Genomic DNA, 18687 nt, shown 5'->3' on the forward strand with positions numbered 1-18687 from the left:
TCTTTAAAAATATAAATCTACGTCGCACAATAAAGAATTATTTAAAAGGACTTGTGATGACTTTAATTTTAAGGGGTGATTCCTTTTAATTTTGTAAGTAAAAAAGTTCATATAAACGTCTGTCCGAAGACGTTTCATTTTCGAGATACAAAATGTAAATTTTTTTTAATCGACTTTTTATTAATACGTTAAAAATGTTTTTTAATGTTTAATTGCTTAGTTTAAAACAAATAAAACGCAGAAAAAAATGGTGCTGTACACACAAAATAAATACATTTTAATCCGCTAACCATTTACGATGTTATTGCAATTCTTATTTAAAATTTAAACACCAAAAGTAGCATCTTATTAACTAGTTTATTGAAAGTTTTTAATTGGGTATTTTTCAGGTAATTTTTGAAGGATTTTAGTTTTTTTTATGGAGGTCAGAAACGTGTTGAGATATGATTGAAATGATGTGAAAACAAAGAACAAGAAATGCAAATAAAATCAAACGACAAAAAGTGGCATTTTTAGTTGTTTTATTTATAGAAATAACACGCATTTACAAAAAAATTGCGGACTAAATGTGACAATTCCTTATGAAAATAATTAATAAACTGTAAAAAATTCGACAAATTGGCGTTTTTGAGAAATTAAGAAAATAAAATCAAAAATCGATTTAAAAAAAAGTTTTACACTCAGATTGGACATAAAGCTCTAATGTCGAATTAAGTGTTTTTTTTTTTGTTGAATCGCCCTTAAGAGTCCAATAGAGAAAGATCCTTCTAGTATTGATGTTTTTTTTTTGCCCAAGCTCTTCTTTACGACTTAATAATGATTACGTAATATAATTTATAATTAACTGTATATAATCTTTAGCATTTTCTAAGCAATACCTAGGATTTGACAGAAATCAGGCACTATTTTATTAAATGGTCCTGGCAACCTGAATTAAGGGCCTGTTAGAAAACCAAATGCAATTAAACAACGCCTATTGCAAAACAATCTGTGGTCATCTCATGGATTTAACTACTTACCAAACTAACTACTAAGCCCAAAACTACCCTCTCTACTCCTCAATTAAGCCAAATTAAGCAAAGCAAACCAAGCTCCCTCTAGCGAAAACCCCCTCAAAAAAAAAAAATCAAAAAGCCTGACTTACTCCACTCAAAAATCACTATTGATTGCTGTCCCGCCGAAAGAAATTCCATATTGACGAACTTGTTTTCGATCGTACCTTTTCATCTTTCGTCGGCGTCCACTTTTTCAACGTGCTCGTTTGGCTCGGCGAGTTACTCTTGTAGATCGACTCGGTGCTGCGCAGTTTGCACGATAGCGAGTCGCGCGCAGACACCAGCGAGCTGTTGCGCGACTTCGGCAGCGAGTTCGAGGAGTCGCCGGCGCTCCGGTTCCGCCATGAATGCGCGGAGTGCGAACGGTGCGGTGAGTCGCCGCTACGGCTGCGCGGTGCTGATGGGCTATGTTTACCTGCGAGTGCGTGAGTTTTTTTTTTGTGAATTACTTGTCTCTCTCTTTCTATGTGTATGCGATATCGTGAGTGATGTGTGAACTATGATTACTAAACTAAAAGCTTTGATATGATTTGATAATTAATACCTTACACAAAATAGTACATACCTCCAGGAGGCTTAGGTGCAGAGTAACTTTTTAAAGGAATCTTACTAGGTCTCCTCTTTGATCCCTCTTTACTCCTGTTACTTTCGGCTTGATCGTGCGCCGACTCAGTACTGCTTGTGTGGTCTATCAAGGTCATTTGTATTGGGGACATCGCCTTCATGCTCGCAGTACTTAAAAGGACTTTATCGTAAAAAAAAACTAAAATAAATAAAAGTGATTCCTCACCTGATTTCAGTCCTAGAAGGAGGTCTGTAGTCCGACGTCACGTCCAAATTAGGAATAATATCTGGTGAACAACTTTTATTTGCACTAGGGGGTTTGTGAAAGTCTTCCAACGCTCGAACCCGAGCTTTGGTACCTTCTAGTTCTATTGTTTTATCTTCCAACTAAAAGAAGCACAAGGTAATCTTCATCACTTAACAAATAACAAAACACTCGCTGATTACCTGACTAACTAATCTATTTACATCACTTTTTAAATCTTGATTTTCTTCCACAGCCTTATCTAATTTCGCTCTCAGTCCCAGTTCGATTCCCCCTGCTGTATCTAACTGTTGCTTCAACACCTGCAAAGAAAACAACAATTTATTTAGTTATTTAAAATCCTGTTAATACACATACATAATTGTAATCAAATGAAATTACATTAGTAAATAGGAAAGGCAGCATAGACCTAGGAAGACAAAATCCTGTATCTGTCACTACAATTTAATACTAAAACATGTAAAAAGGAAATTACTCTATATATTTATCTAGATACATACAATATCCATGTATAAGCAGTAACTTATTAAGAAAAATATATCATACATAATATAGGATATGAGAGCTGCATCTACAACAGTGACTAACATTCTACATTTTTGTACTAAAAACTGTTCAATCTTCTTAATTGAAAATATTTAACTAATTAAACATTACTTTTGAGCCTATTTAAAATGTAAATATTGCAGTTCTATGTTGAACTGATACATGTAAATTTCTTCTTTGTCTTGTGTTGTATGATGCGAAGCTATTTTAAGCTGAGGATTTTTATAGTAAAACATGACAGTAGCATGAAAGTAAAGTACATTTAAAATGGAGTTTTCACAATATAAACGTTCAATAGAAAGTAATCTATCCTTCCTAAATATGATGTTCAATATGTAAGTTTGTATTACATTAAGTGTGTGAAGGGCATTATCATTTAATTATTGATTCAACCAATCACTCATAAAAATTATGAATAAAACATCTAATTCTTTTACTGAGAGTCACAGCTTGATCATTCCAGTTAAGGTTCTTGTAAATTTGTGCTCATAAGTACCAATCTCCTTCTTTATATCAAATACACTACCACTACTATTTTGAATAATTAAATTGTTTAGTGAAAAGGCAATAAAAGTGGTTTTATCAATTTTTAGAAATAGTGTATTTTAATCCAGCCAAATTTTGATTTTTGCTCATCCAAGTGTCTCCACTAAACAGACATACTGTGCCATCTGCATATAAAATTATTTCTCCATCTATTCGGGTAATTTTTAGTAGCGAGTTTATGTAGAGCATAAATAACAATGGGCCTTGTGGAACTCCCATTTCAATATTATCACTAATTATATTCTTCATTTTTAGTATCTGCTTATACTAAGCACTTCAAGCAATTTTTGACGCGGCACTGTATCAAATGCCTTGGCTAGGTCCAAGAATACCGCAACACATTTATCTATGAAACCTTTATTGTGACTGACTACTTTAAATAAAGCGTCATTTGTATCTGAATTAGGCAGAAACGAACTGAATAATTTACTAGTGTGGACATGCAACGGGTTTGTTGGCATATCACTACACCATATGGTAATATTAATAAATACATTTACATAATCGTTTAAGGTGCTATGAAGATAAGTCTTTAAACGACATAGTGAGTGAAAAGCATGATGAATAAAAGGAAATATTTATTAAAATCAATAAAATAACAGTGTTCCTTATATTACTACAATATTCAATTATCTTCAACAAGAAGCTATAAGTAAAATAATTGCTTAAGACGGAGCACTTGGGATTAAACGTGACTCGTTACTAATCGCCTAATAGGATTTCGACTAATAGCGTCAGAGAAATATTATATATGCAAGGGGATACAAAGTTATTTTTTTAAATTTATGGCTAGAATAATAATTAGTAGTTTTTGTTGCTAGATCTCTTCCTCTTAATTTGTATATGAAGTAAAATTTAATTTTATAGCTAAAAACAAATCAACTGACTCACGGTCCCATCGAATTGTATCAACAAGGTTACAAGAACCAAGGCCAACAGTCAATCGAAACTCGCGGTACCGCGTTAAAAACTAATTACTTTCTGAATCAATACACATAATTTTTTTTTTTTTAATTTGCATTCTAGAAATTAAATATTAGCTTAGTAGCGTGTAAACAAAGTTAAACGAGTAGTACTTTAAAATGTAATTTGCTTGTATTTATTTATTTATAATTAAATGTTAATGGTTCGCTAATTATTTACAATACAGTTTTCTCACAAGTATCAACGACTTTACTAGAGCCTTAGCCCTAGCGATATTTTTAAACGATCATAGTTTACTTTCATATTGGTGAGCTCATATTTTCATCCTTGAACAAAAATTCCTAAAAAGATACAATATATCTTAGTCATGTAACAGTATCAAATATGATATGGTGAACAGAGTTTTAATGACCTTCATTCTACAGGAAAAAAAAATACGAATCGTAAATGGAAATGTATTATTAAAATCTTATTAAATAGTTTTTAGTACAGGGAACAAAAGAACGCGTTTAAAAAAGGATGTAATTTGGTTAGTTGAATAACCTGAATAAGGATGCCAAAATGTGAGAATAAGCCCTTGTTTTCTCAGACCAATTTATTTTTTGCTGTGTTTGACCTTTGGAAACTGGTCAAATGTGACCATAAATGAAAAAATAAGTTTTTAAGTGAAACTACCGACTCACCTTGAACGACAAGTAATTTTTTAAACGGTAAAAAAGCAGTGGGCACTAAAAACGAGAGCAAAATAAATCTTTAAAACTGGTTTACATTAAAAAGCACCTGCCAGTTTAATACTTGTTGTCAGGACGATTTTATCTCTTTAATAAAAGTTCAAACAGGCGGTTTTATAAGAGGTCACTGCTAAGAGTGGTAAGTAATTCAAGGCATAAAACGTCCTTTTAGTGCCAATATGAACAATTTTAACATAGTAAATGAAACAGCAAAGTCGCGGCAACATGTTAATGCAGGATAAAATTTATGTTTAAGTTAACTTTGAACTAAGTTAAACTGCGTCTTCAATAACTATGGCAAATGGTTCACAACATTCGAATAGAGGGATTTAGAGAAGTTTCAGAACTTCAATATTTGGATGCTGTCATGCATTTGAAATGGGACGAACAATTTCTAAGATTGGTATTAGTGTACGAATTTTATATATCAAGAAATATCAAGTCTGAATGTAGAATCATTGGTAAAATATGGAATAATTGTGTTGTATAAAAAATGGTTTACACCACTATACAAAATAGGCTTTATCCAACCAACGTGTTATATACAATGTAAGGTCATTATATGTTTCGGAGGTCAGTATCTTTATTTATAAGAATGAGGGATTTCGCACACATATTGACCACAGTTGTGAAATTAGAAATAAAAGCAAAGATTAATTTAACTGCCAAGGAGTAACTCAAATGCTAATATATGATATTTAAATTAATTTGAACCAAACATTTTTTATACTTTTATAGTGGATATTAGACATAAAAACATATAAATATTAAAAAGCGAAAGTAGAACATACATTTATCAAAATAAGCACAAGGATACTACAGATGCTGGTGCTTAATTTGGATTTTGGTCTTTTATGGTTGATTATGAAATTGATTTATTTTTTATCAATTGTAAGGATGATTTAAAATTCATTATTGATTGAGATGGTTGGGAAAATTTAAATATTGTAACTCTTTGCATAGACGGGTATTCAGTCAAGTAGATGCTGAGTTGCAATTTGATTTTGATACTGTTATCATTGCATTTACTTAAATAAATTAATACATAGGTTAATGTTGCTTAACTTTTCTTAATTAAAACCTCTGTAATTATTACTTTTTCTTTAAATAGCAGCACTGCAAGGGTGTTAGGTCACCTAGGTGAGCCACTGCATGAAACATCCAGATATTTAATTATTATTAAAATTGATTTTTTTTTTGTAATAGATACATAGATAATAAAACTGGCTAGGATACAGGGCGTACTGTACCCTCAACTAAGTTATATGATATTCCTAATGGCATTGACTCGTAAACTGCAACATATATTGCTCAATATCAATTTTCTGGTTTGTCCTTCTTAAGCAGGCCCGATTACAGGTACAAGTAAACCAATATCCTTTAATGATGTTCAATTACCTGATTTTGCACAGTCGACACCAACAAATGTTTCTGCAACACGACCGGATCATACTCCTTCAAAATGGCCGCGACCTTCCTGCTATCCGGTACTCCGGTTTTCGGGATTCTCGTTCCTAAAACACTATCGAGTTCACTACAAGAACCGCGTCGACGAGGGATTGTCCAATTTTGACTAGAACTCAACTTTGAATCCTTCGAACTGGAGGATTTCTCCTCACCCTGGGCACTTTTCGCGACGAATTGCAAGTGCAAGTCGTGGATGCGCGAGTTCACTTCGCCACGTTGCGTCACGATCGCTTTTAGTTGCTCCTCCAAGTCTTGTTTGGCACTCAGGAGACTCTCGAGGTCTTCTTGGAGGCGGGAGGTGTGTAGACGACCTGCTAGGACTTCTGCTTCCATCTCGGCCAATCTGGGAAAAAGGAGTCATAAGTATATTCATCAAATACAGAAGCACTTACGTTCTATTGATTGAATGTATCCTTCAAATTGTAGAAAAATGATTGTTAATTATTAAGTTGCGATTCGCATTGTAGTAGAGCTTTCAAAAGTAGCGTTCATGGAATATTTCTTTAACTTTATATAGTCCACTTACATCATGTTACAAATTTGCCATTAGTTCTACTGTTTTTGCTGCATAGGAACAGTTGTGCTAGGAATTTATGCATCTAGTCCCTCCTTTGACACCACATAATTTGAAATCTCTTATCACCTACATCACGAAAACACCGGATTATAATGGGATTCGAGTAGAACTAACTGAATGAGAGCACTTTGAAAATTCGGAAAAAGTAACTTTTCGACCTCGTTTTTGAGGCCAAAAATTAGCTCCAAAAATGCGATAACTCAACCAATATAAAAGGTACGTCCTTGAAAATGGTCCCGTTGGATTCAAAATGACGAAGTTAAGACAAAACCGTTGAAATTTTCCCGATAGCTCCTATAGAAGCCGAGATATCGGCCTTCAAAGTTTGAGTTTTATCATTTTTCGGGTATACCCCCCCGTTTGGATTTTTTTCAGAAATTTTTTTTCGAATTCGAACTAACTATACCAGCGGATTGTTCTCATCAAGTAGATCACGAAAATACCGGGTTACAACAGGATTCGATCAGAAATAAGGAAATGAGAGCACTTTGAAAATTCGGAAATTGTCACTTTTTGACCTCGTTTTTGAGGCCAAAAATGGGCATCAAAAATGCCATATCTCGGCTATTATAACAGCTACAAACTTGCGGATGGTCTCGTTCGATTCAGAACGACGAAACCAAGACAAAACCGTTGGAATTTTCTCGATAGCTCCCATAGAAGCCGATATATGGACCTCCAAAGTTTGGGATTTTTCATTTTTAGGGTATACCCCCCCGTTTGGATTTTTTTCAGAAAAAATTCAGAAAAAATTTTTTTTCGAATTTGAACTAACTATACCAGCGGCTTGATCCCATCACCTACAACACGAAAACACCGGGTTATAATGAGTTTCGAGAAAAACTAAGGGAGTTATAGCACTTTGAAAATGCGAAAAATCGATTTTCTTAAAACTCGAAAATCGCTACAGAAACCCCTATCAGCGGCTTACTCCCATCATCTACATTACGAAAACACCGGATTATAACGGAATTCGACCAGAACAAGTGGAATTATAGCACTTTGAAAATTCGGAAAAAAGTCAATTTTCGACCCCGTTTTTGAGCCCAAAAATGGGCTACAAAAATGCGAGATCTCAGCTATTATGGGAGCTACGACCTTGCGGATGGTCTCGTTGGATTCAGAACGACGAAACTAAGTGAAAACCGTTGGAATTTTCCCGATAGCTCCCATAGAAGCCGAGATATGGACCTCCAAAGTTTGGAATTTTTCATTTTTCGGGTATACCCCCCCGTTTGGATTTTTTTCAGAAAAAATTTTTTTTTTTCGAATTTGAACTAACTATACCAGTGGCTTGATCCCATCACCTACAACACGAAAACACCGGGTTATAATGAGTTTCGAGAAAAACTAAGGGAGTTATAGCACTTTGAAAATACGAAAAATCGATTTTCTTTAAACCCGAAAATAGCTACAGAAACCCCTAACAGCGGCTTATTCCCATTACCTACATTACGAAAACACCGGATTATAATGGAATTCGACCAGAACAAGTGGAATTATAGCACTTTGAAAATTCGGAAAAAAGTCAATTTTTGACCCCGTTTTTGAGCCCAAAAATGGGCTACAAAAATGCGAGATCTCAGCTATTATGGGAGCTACAACCTTGCGGATGGTCTCGTTGGATTCAGAACGACGAAACTAAGTGAAAACCGTTGGAATTTTCTCGATATTGCCCATAGAAGCCGAGATATGGATTTCCAAAGTTTGGGATTTTTCATTTTTAGGGTATACCCCCCCGTATCGAATTTTTCACCAAAAATTGATTTTTTTCGAATTTGAACTAACTATACCAGTGGCTTGTTCCCATCACCTACAACACGAAAACACCGGGTTATAATGAGTTTCGAGAAAAACTAAGGGAGTTATAGCACTTTGAAAATGCGAAAAATCGATTTTCTTTAAACCCGAAAATAGCTCCAGAAACCCCTATCAGCGGCTTATTCCCATCATCTACATTACGAAAACACCGGATTATAACGGAATTCGACCAGAACAAGTAGAATTATAGCACTTTGAAAATTCGGAAAAAAGTCAGTTTTCGACCCCGTTTTTGAGCCCAAAAATGGGCTACAAAAATGCCAGATCTCAGCTAATATGGGAGCTACGACCTTGCGGATGGTCTCGTTGGATTCAGAACGACGAAACTAAGAGAAAACCGTTGGAATTTTCCCGATAGCTCATATTGAAGCCGAGATATCGACCTCCAAAATTTAGGTTTTCTCATTTTTCGGATATATCTGAATTTTTTCATCAAAAATTGATTTTTTTCGAAATTACAAAAATTACCAAATAATAACTGTATATTTTTAACATGTAACTTGTTGTTATTAACAATATAATAGTGCCATTTAGAATATGTCTTTTATTCAATTTTGTTAGAACCAAATTCTTGAATCTACTTATATCTTCTATTTTTCCTATCATATTGCTGTAAATTTTATGATTTGTTTTGTTGATGCTTGAGAGCAACAAAGTGCTATTAAAAATCAAATTGTATTAAAACAAACAAGCATTGATCGATGACAATTGAAAGGTCAACACCGGGTCAAACACTATAACTAATGCATTCATTATGTTAGTCATGAGTGCAACGTCTTATAAATGTTTTCTATTTTTAATTTAATTACTAGGGCAGCTGCAATGCGATAAATAGAATGGCTTCCTGGTAAATAATATGTAAATAAAATAATTTCCCGGTTAAGTTGTCCCTTTGACATCCCGGAATGATAATATTCACGATGCGATTGATTATTCATAATGAACATGTGGGTCTGTGTAAACAGGACAATTAGCACACGCCTATAAAGCGAGTTATTACTACTTGTAACTGTCGCATCAACTAATACACCATATTCTAATTAAATATGAATGTTTACTGTGGGATGTAATAATATGGAGTTCATAGAAAAAAACTAGACCCATTGTTTTTAATTATGTGTGTGATAATATTATTAATTATTAAGATAAACAAAGCTTCGTCTGAAGAGAATTCTTGAGAAGAATGTTTGTATGGTAATGATGAGTATTTCACTTACCTATCCAGCAAAAGATCCCTTTCTTGCCTAAGCTGCCGTACATCATCGGATGAAGAATGAAATAACGCTCGATGAAAGTTCGCCTCCGGATCCCCAAAAGGCGTTCTCTCCCTAATAGAGCCCTGAAGGGCCTCCACTTCATCTTTTAACCGAGTACCTTTTCTGTATATTATATCTAGTAAATTCCACAATTCGTCCTCAGTTTCATCCGGTTCTCCTGTCCCAGTGTTGGAGGCACCTGTAGGAAGAACAGTGGAAGAGGCACTGTGAGTCTCCTTACTAGAAGCCTCTGTACTGAATCCAGAATCCTGAACGGCTGACGTCTGAGACTTCTCCTTGCTCCCACTAGATATTCCCAGTTTCTTACGTACTCGCACTCCAGGCATCCACTCGCCTGGACGGATGGAAATCGGAATGTTGGAGTGGTGAACGTGTTGGCCTGTTATAAGTTGTATGTGGAGAAGTTGACCTATTGGGAGTTCTGATTGTCTTACCTGTCATGGTGGCCGGCGTTGAATTGACACTCTGCAGCTTCGACCGTAAGTTGGGGAAAGTTTCCATGACCAAATCTCTGAACTCGAGTAGGGCGCCGACTTCGTGTTGCAACTCCTGCAGGGCGACGAGGGACTTGGCTTGTTCGCTGATGAGGTAGTGAAAGGGCCCGGCGGCTGAGGGCTGGTGTGGACGCCCACCGAGGCACTCCACGCCATGGCCCACTTCTTCGTGGTCCACGGACTCAGACTCCTGTAAGAAATAAACAAATATGTTACTAGATATATTCATTAATTAAATTCATTTAAAAGAACTGATTGAGACTATTCAAAGACTTGTCAGCATCAAACCGTAATTGAACAATTGCGTGCTCTATACTCTAAATGGAGTATTTGACCCATAATTACTTGGGAGAGAGCGGTACATGTTTAAAGTGATGTCATTTTATTTAGGTTAGTCAATTTGGAGTAATTAACTTAAGTATTTTACCAATATTTGATTAAGTCAAGCTGTACCAGAATAACTGAAAAACCAGATTCATTCTGTACATGAATTGAAAAAAACATATTTTTACAAAATGGTCATAACTCAAAAACTAGGCAAAATCCAAATTTGAAAATGTATACACGTATTCCCTAAATAATTTGATCAAACCCATATTTCAGGAATTATGGATTTATATACAGGATTTTGTGAAAAACAAGGATTTTGGAAGAAAATTATGTTTTCCCTAAAATTTCACAAATCGAACATATTGCTTGAATAATTTAAGAGTTTGATAAACACATTAGGATTTACTGTTGCAATAATTGAAAATATTTACTGAAGAGAGGCAATATTGCCAATTTAAGAAAAAAAAATTGCAAAATATTAATTTTGCCATTGGGTCATCAATGAAAATCCTTAATTTGGATTTCATAAGAAATTTTTTAAGATCAATCAAGTACAACTCAACCAATTTAAATCAAATAAAAACCAAACACGCTTTATTATGATAAAATACAAAGTAATTAGTAAACTAGATAAGACATTCATAAAGAGTAACTAAATATTGATGAAAATGTCGTCTGTGGGATTTGAATATGCAGTAACATATTTATACTTACTGTACTTCTGTACTATTGGTCCCCTTTTAAACAAGGTATTTTCTTCGATTTTACTTGACATTGTAAACCACACTATGCTTCTAAATAAGGCTTTTCATTAAGGCGTATGCCTATAGATGGCTTGAATCATTATATAAAAATATACTACAATAACAATAAGAAATCTGTCTCTGGTTTAGGAGAAAGATAATTGAGTAAGATCTACGCCTATTCACTACCCAGTACAATAGAGAGGATTTTAATATTATTCCATTGTGCTATTTTTGTACTTAAATTTAAAAAAAAAAACAGATTTATTAGTTACGTCACAATAAAATTGCGTCACAAGTCGTACCGAATCATTGCCGGCAGCTGTTATAAAATATCAGCCTACATCAAAAATGAATAACACCGTTAGTTCTTGCAGTCAACAATAACATTATATTCACGCCTTGCTCTCATGATCACACTGTAGTACATCATACGCTGGAACGGCGCACGAACCGGTATCAAAGCCAAAAATCGATAACCCCCCGCTAATAACCCACACACTACGCCGGCAACCCTCAGTTTTTATTTTCGTGCGCTTGAATACGGTCGTATCGTCCGGTTCCCGGTTCTATTTGTTCGTAATAAGTGAAAATGCCTAATCGACGCCATCGTCATAATTCTTCATCATTTTCAGGCAGTGAGTCCCCCGACAGCTTTCGTAAGAAACGCAGAATTAGAAGATTAAAAAGGAAAATACATGAACTGGAAAAGGAAAATATATCTCCGATCGTCATAAAACACAGTAAACGTCGTGGCCGCCGCTCACCCTCGAGTTCGACCCCTTCTTCTACCTGCTCGAGGCAAGGAAATTCTAAAAATAGAAAGGATCGAGGACGAGGTCGGTTTCGTGACTGGGTGTCTTTATCACAATCTTGCTCCGATTCCGAAGCGGAAAAATCCAGCTTGCCCAACGAATTGGTGAAGGAATCGGTAAAGAAATTTCGACGCTTGAAAAAAGTGATATCTGACACTTCATCAGAGGATGAACGTAAATCTTGAATAAGGGAGGCACTTCTTATATCCCTAGCAATTTTGAATAAAATTGACTAGAAGATCATGAATATGATACTGCACAATCATGACCATCTGACACTTCATCAGAGGATGAACGTAAATGGCTACTCTTTAATAAGGAACGCATTTCTTATATCCCTAGCAATTTTGATTAAAATTGACTAGAAGATCATGAATATGATACTGCACAATCATGACCATCTGACACTTCATCAGAGGATGAACGTAAATGGGTACTCTTGAATAAGGGAGGCATTTTTTATATCCCTAGCAATTTTGATTAAAATTGACTAGAGGACCATGAATATGATACTGCACAATCATGACCATGATTACTGTTAAAATTCTGTATTATTCACCTTATTTTGGTTTTTCAGATTCTCCTGCAAGCAGACGTAGCACAGCAATAGGAGCTTTTGTTAAGAACAGGTCTTAATGAAGTTGACCTGAAAATTCCTTGGAACTGTACTGCTGCCATTCCTCCTAAATTAAACCCGGAAGTTAAAGCAGCTGTGAATGACACGGCGTTAAAACGTGACCTTAGGTTGGAAAAGGTTCAATCCCAGATGGGATTTGGCTTAGCTGCTCTTTCCAAGGCTATTGCTTCTCTCATGTCAGTGGAAGGTGAATGAATCTAGAGGCCATAGAGGCAATTTGTGATGGGGCTAAACTTTTAGCTGATATTCACCATGACCAGTCTGTTTCTAGGCAGAATGTAATCTGTACATCTTTAGACAAATATTTGAAATCAGTTATTGAAGATGTTGACCTAGATGGATGGTTGTTTGGTGCTAATATAAATGACCGAACTCGAAACAGATTGAAAAATCCGGACAGGAATTAAAGGCGAAGTCATCTTCATTTAAAAGGCATATTAGAATGGATACAAAAAACTTGACGCAGCCTCGCAGAAGGCACACAACTCTGGGAGGATATTATCAGACCCCTCGGAGCAACCACAAAGGAAAGATGTCTTATTGTTCGAATAAAAGCTGGTCTGCTTCAGATAGACAACATATTCGACTAGAATTATTTAGGCTACTAAAAATCGGAGTTGTTAGAAAGCGTAAGCCTTGTAAAGACCAGTTTCTATACAGAATTTTTCTAAACTCTCAACACAATGGTAAAAAACGTTTAATTTTAAGTTTAAAAAATTTAAATAGCTTTGTGATGACTCAGCATTTTAAAATGGAAAATCACAGATGTGTGCAAAAATTTTTGTATTCCAATTCATATATGGCATCTATAGATTTAAAAGACGCATATCATCTCATAAAGGTAGCGAAATGCCATAGAAAGTATTTAAGGTTTAAATTTGAAAATCATAATTATGAGTATACATGTTTACCTTTATAGTCTTTAGGTCTTTATAGTGCCCCTATGGCTTTTACAAAGCTGTTAAAACCCGTATTCCGTTTATTAAGATCGAAAAATCTACTATCAGTAGTCTATTTAGATGATTTTTTATTAATTGGTGATTCATACGATGACTGTTTATATAATGTTAAAACGTCTCGACAAGTATTGGAAAAATTGGGGTTTATAGTCAATATCGAAAAGTCTAGTTTTACACCTAGTAAATCATGTAGATTTTGGATTTTGTATATAATACCTCTAAAATGACCATTGAACTTCCTTTAGATAAACGCCAAGAATTATAGCCTAGATATTAAAAGTTGTTCTATTTAATACTTTTCTAGATTTGTAGACAAAATAGTTGCAGCCTCTCCAGCACTTAAATATGGGAAAATGTACTACACAAATATTGAGCGTGTAAAGTATTTAGCCTTAGAAAGATCCGAAGAGTCATATAAAAGTATAATGCAAATTCCTAAGTTCCTTCTAAATGACCTGATGTGGTGGAACTCTCATGTTCTTTCTGCTAGCAACTCTATTAAACCTGTCCAAAATTATGTAATGGAAATATATTCAGATGCTTCTCAAAAAGGGTGGGGGGCATATTGTGAAGGTAAAAGATCCAATGGCCAGTGGAGTACTGTGGAGAAACATTGGCATATTAACAGTTTAGAACTGTTAGCAGCCTTCTACAGCTTGAATTGTTTGCGCGTGAAGTGAAAAATAGCAATATTTTATTACATATTGATAATAAAATAGCTTTATCATGTGTTAATCGTATAAGGAGCATTAGATTTCCAAGGCTTAATGAAGTTGCACAAAAAATTTGAATGTGGTGTGAACAATCGAATAATTTTGTAGTAGCAACCTATATACAATCAAAACTTAATAAAGAGGCAGATTCTGAATCAAGAAAAGATAATACGGACATAGAATATGAACTATCTTCACCAGCCTTTAATCTAATTTGTAAAAACTTAGGAATTCCGTCTCTTGATCTTTTCGCTAGTGGACTTAATGCAAAATATAATTCATTCATCTCTTGGCATTGGGATCCCGATGCTTTAACATATGACGCGTTTACCCTTTCTTGGGACAATCAGTCTGGTTGTTATGCGTTTCCTCCATTTGCGTTAGTTCCGAAAGTATTAGAAAAATTGATATGTGGTAGGGCGACAGCTATCATAGTCGTACCTTTTTGGCCGACTCAACCTTGGTTTCCGCTTTTCACTAAGTTGATTAAAGGGAAACCACTATACCTTAATCCTGATAAGCACTTATTAATTTCTATTGATAGGAAATCGCACCCCCTATGGAAGAAGCTTTTCCTGGTGGGAGCCATATTATCGGGTGCGCCCTTAGAAGGAGAGGATTGACAAAGGAAACCATACAGATTATGATGCCATCAATCTCCCAAGCAACCATGGCACAGTATAGCAGTAGTTTGAAGCTTTGGTGGAAATTCTGCTTTACTAATAACACCAGTGTATATTCTAACTGTACAAAACTTATCTTAAGGTTCTTATCTGAAATGTTCCAAGAAGGAGCATCACACGGCTCTCTAAATTGTGCCAGGTTCGCTTTATCCTTAATTATATCATCAGAAATAGGCTCAGACCCTGAGATTAAGAGGTTCTTTAAGGGTGTTAAAAATTTGAGACCAGGCAAACCAAGATATAACTGGACTTGGAATCCATCTGTTGTGCTAACGTACTTAAGAAGCCTCTATCCAAACAAAAGTTTAACTCGACAGAACCTCACATTTAAACTTTCTACCGTATTAGCCCTAATTACTGCCCATCGGGTGCAAACATTTTCTTGATTGAACTGGAAAATATTTATAGAAATCAATCAGGTTTTCAAATTTTAATTAAAGACCGAATTAAAACTAGCGGTAGGAATAAGTTACAACCAGTTTTACGTATTTCATATTATTTAAAAGATTTAAATATATGCGCCGCTACCACCTTGGATGATTATTTAGAAAAAACTTCTGTTCTGAGAGGGAATGTGTCAAAACTATTTATAACCTTTAAAAGATCGTACAGAGCGGCCAAAAGTCAGTCTATCAGTCGTTGGATTAAGGTCACTCTTACAAAAAGCGGAACTAACACCGAAATATTGTCGGCACATAGTACTAGACATTCTGCTATGTCGCTAGCGAAAAGTAAAGGGTTGAGTTTTGACTTAATTAAAAATACTGCAGGTTGAACTTCGAAATCAAATTCTTTTGCTAACTTTTACAACTTAACTGTTGTAAATAAAGAGGATTTTTTCCCTTCAGTCCTAGAAAGCAATTATCGCTAGGCTGCTTGTATCCTAGTATATTTACATACTTAGTTCGATTTTGTATAATAATTACTTAGGATTTGATTCCTAAGTAAAATAGTATAATATTTATATACTGTTATTATAGGTTAGAGACCCTTGTCTTTTTTTCCTAATTTATAAGCTATTTACTTATATTTTGTTAATCTGGTTTGATTTTTTTTCAGAGGAAGTAATATAATATGTTTTTAACTCTTGTGTATAGAACTATTTATCCCTATGGCAGTGTAAGTATATAGATAATAAAAAAGAGAGATCTCAAATCGCTCTAAACATCTACAGTGTGATCATGAGAGCAAGGCGTGAATATAATTATAAGATTAAACGAACTTACCTAAGTGAAGTTCAATCTTAATTATGTTCACGCCTTGCTTGAGTGATCACATCCCGCCTCACCCAAATTATATTACGCTCGTGATATCCTCACAACCCTTGTGATCACCGATTTGAGATAAAACCTCAAATAAAAACTGAGGGTTGCCGGCGTAGTGTGTGGGTTATTAGCGGGGGGTTATCGATTTTTGGCTTTGATACCGGTTCGTGCGCCGTTCCAGCGTATGATGTACTACAGTGTGATCACTCAAGCAAGGCGTGAACATAATTAAGATTGAACTTCACTTAGGTAAGTTCGTTTAATCTTATAATTTTACATGTAATTGGTGAGTCATGGGACTCCGTAATCTTACAAAGTGCGATTGTTCATTCGAGGCTACACAGATAGGCGGAAAATGTAATGGGATGTCAGAAAAAAAGTGTGTTATTTCCTAGGAAATTTAATTACGGTGTTAATTCATCAGGTTTGCTTGTTTTTTTTTTAAATCGTTTGCCCATGGAGCTTTTGAGTCAAGGCTATATGGTGACATCATTTTAGTCCTGGAAGTATTATAGTGATATGAATAGAAGTTCAGAATTCAAAACGTTTGTATTGGTCTTAAGAGGATGTGATTTACTTGTTTAGATAAATAGAGGAGGGTCATATTGGGATGATTCCTAGCAATGATACACTTGAGGTGAAAGATTGGGTAACAAAAATTATTATTATAAACAACTAAGTGCAGTATGTAAGGAAACTTGATGTTTTTAATTATGGAAATTGATTTAGATTGTCTTGTAATTTAAAAATATAGTTATATACACGCTGGGTTAAGGTAATTTATAAGTATCTACGTCTGTATGGGCTTTGCATTGAATATTTTAAGAAGTGCCTTTTACGCCATTGGTTTTTCCTAAAATAAAAATCACTATTAAAATCCTCGTTAATTTCTAAGCAAATTGGTTTCTCTTCGACCGAGGTATGGTTTTCATTAAAAAAATAAAAATCCCCCAAAGTCATGGAAATGTTTGTCCACCGGGTATAGAAATACACGTTTTTTTGTGGACAATGTAACTTTTAAATGAAATTTTAAAATTTCTCTCTATGTATATTTTTTATTGTATTTTTGTATGTTTTTAATTCTTTTATTTTTACTCAGGCTTTGTCTACAAACTGTAAAATCTTTTGACAATAAAACATTATATTATATTATTATGAAGGGTTGCACTGTACATCTACGTTATAAAATACGGTATATTTAATAAATAAAAAGCGATATTTAATTATTAGGAGTTAATATTATTATTAATTGCCATATTTTTCTTATGGCTAAGACATTTTTTAATATTGTTGCATTTTTTTTGAAAATATGCATCTCGTAAATAAATAAATATAGTATTTACTCATTCCAATTGGTGCGGTGACGTGCAGAAAAGTAAAAGTGACTGAAACAAAATAAAAGCGATTTAATCTGAATATTGATAAGAAAGCTGCAGTGTTGTCCTTGTTTTTTGTGACAATACTTTATAATAGTGCGTTTCTTTTTTACCTACTCCTTCACTCTCTCCTTCGGTTAAAAATCTGACCAATTGATCATCGATTTCGAGGCAGATCATTTGAAATTAATTAGCCGTGTCGGGTATCAATGTCCATTAGACCTGGAGTTTATTCAGCATGCAACTAATTAAGAAGGGATTTTTTTAAAATGATAAACACTTTCATGTCGAGGGGTGAAGAGTATCACTTCAATGATTAATATTTTCTTTTTTAGGTTAATTACTTGAAAGTGAAATTTCACTTATAAAATCTTTTTAGATATAAGATATGAGCGCCATTTTTTACAAGCGGATAATTAAAAGCATTAGGTAATTAGAGTGCCATATGTTAGATGAAACCGTATTATTTTCTCTATGGTGCTTAAACAAGTAATGAATGTTGCTTCATTTTTACCGCTAACATCTATCATTTTTATGATATTTCCGGTGAAAAAGTCAGACTCAACTGATGAATGTCACAAAAAATCCACTATTCTTGCTCAAATTGGTCTACTTACTAAATTAAAGTAAATGTTCGCACAGACAAAACGTTGGCTAATTTATGTATCTGGGTTGAGATCTACGGTATAACAGTCTATGTTACTTCCAGCATGAACAAGCTTATTAAAATTTGTCATGTCATGTATGAAAATAAATACAAGGGTTATGTGTTGCAGACCTACCTATAAAGGGCACAGCTATACAAGGTGTGACATTTCATATGCATCTATAAGAAATTGAAGGAACTCGTCCAATATATCAAAGAGACCTAGGTAAGTAGAGAAAAAAAAACCCTAAGT

General features: G+C 34.5%; 1 protein-coding gene across 5 annotated transcripts in view; it reads right to left on the minus strand.

The window, feature by feature from the left end:
• LOC126748503 (uncharacterized) overlaps window positions 1–18687 on the minus strand; it is a 53550-nt gene that overhangs the window by 1676 nt on the left and 33187 nt on the right. For 4 of the 5 annotated variants that reach the window (XM_050457772.1, XM_050457773.1, XM_050457776.1 and 1 more), the window contains 7 exons: window positions 10208–10457; window positions 9714–10152; window positions 6030–6441; window positions 2067–2186; window positions 1846–2006; window positions 1621–1790; window positions 1220–1470 (listed from right to left, as the gene is read on the minus strand). In XM_050457772.1, coding sequence (XP_050313729.1) covers window positions 1220–1470; window positions 1621–1790; window positions 1846–2006; window positions 2067–2186; window positions 6030–6441; window positions 9714–10152; window positions 10208–10457 — 1803 coding nt within the window. Of the gene's footprint in view, window positions 1–1144; window positions 1471–1620; window positions 1791–1845; window positions 2007–2066; window positions 2187–6029; window positions 6442–9713; window positions 10153–10207; window positions 10458–18687 lie in introns of all 5 variants that reach the window. The other variant, XM_050457777.1, reaches the window with a different exon arrangement.

This window comes from Anthonomus grandis, chromosome 22 (genome assembly GCF_022605725.1).
Source record: "Anthonomus grandis grandis chromosome 22, icAntGran1.3, whole genome shotgun sequence".
NCBI lineage: Eukaryota > Metazoa > Arthropoda > Insecta > Coleoptera > Curculionidae > Anthonomus > Anthonomus grandis.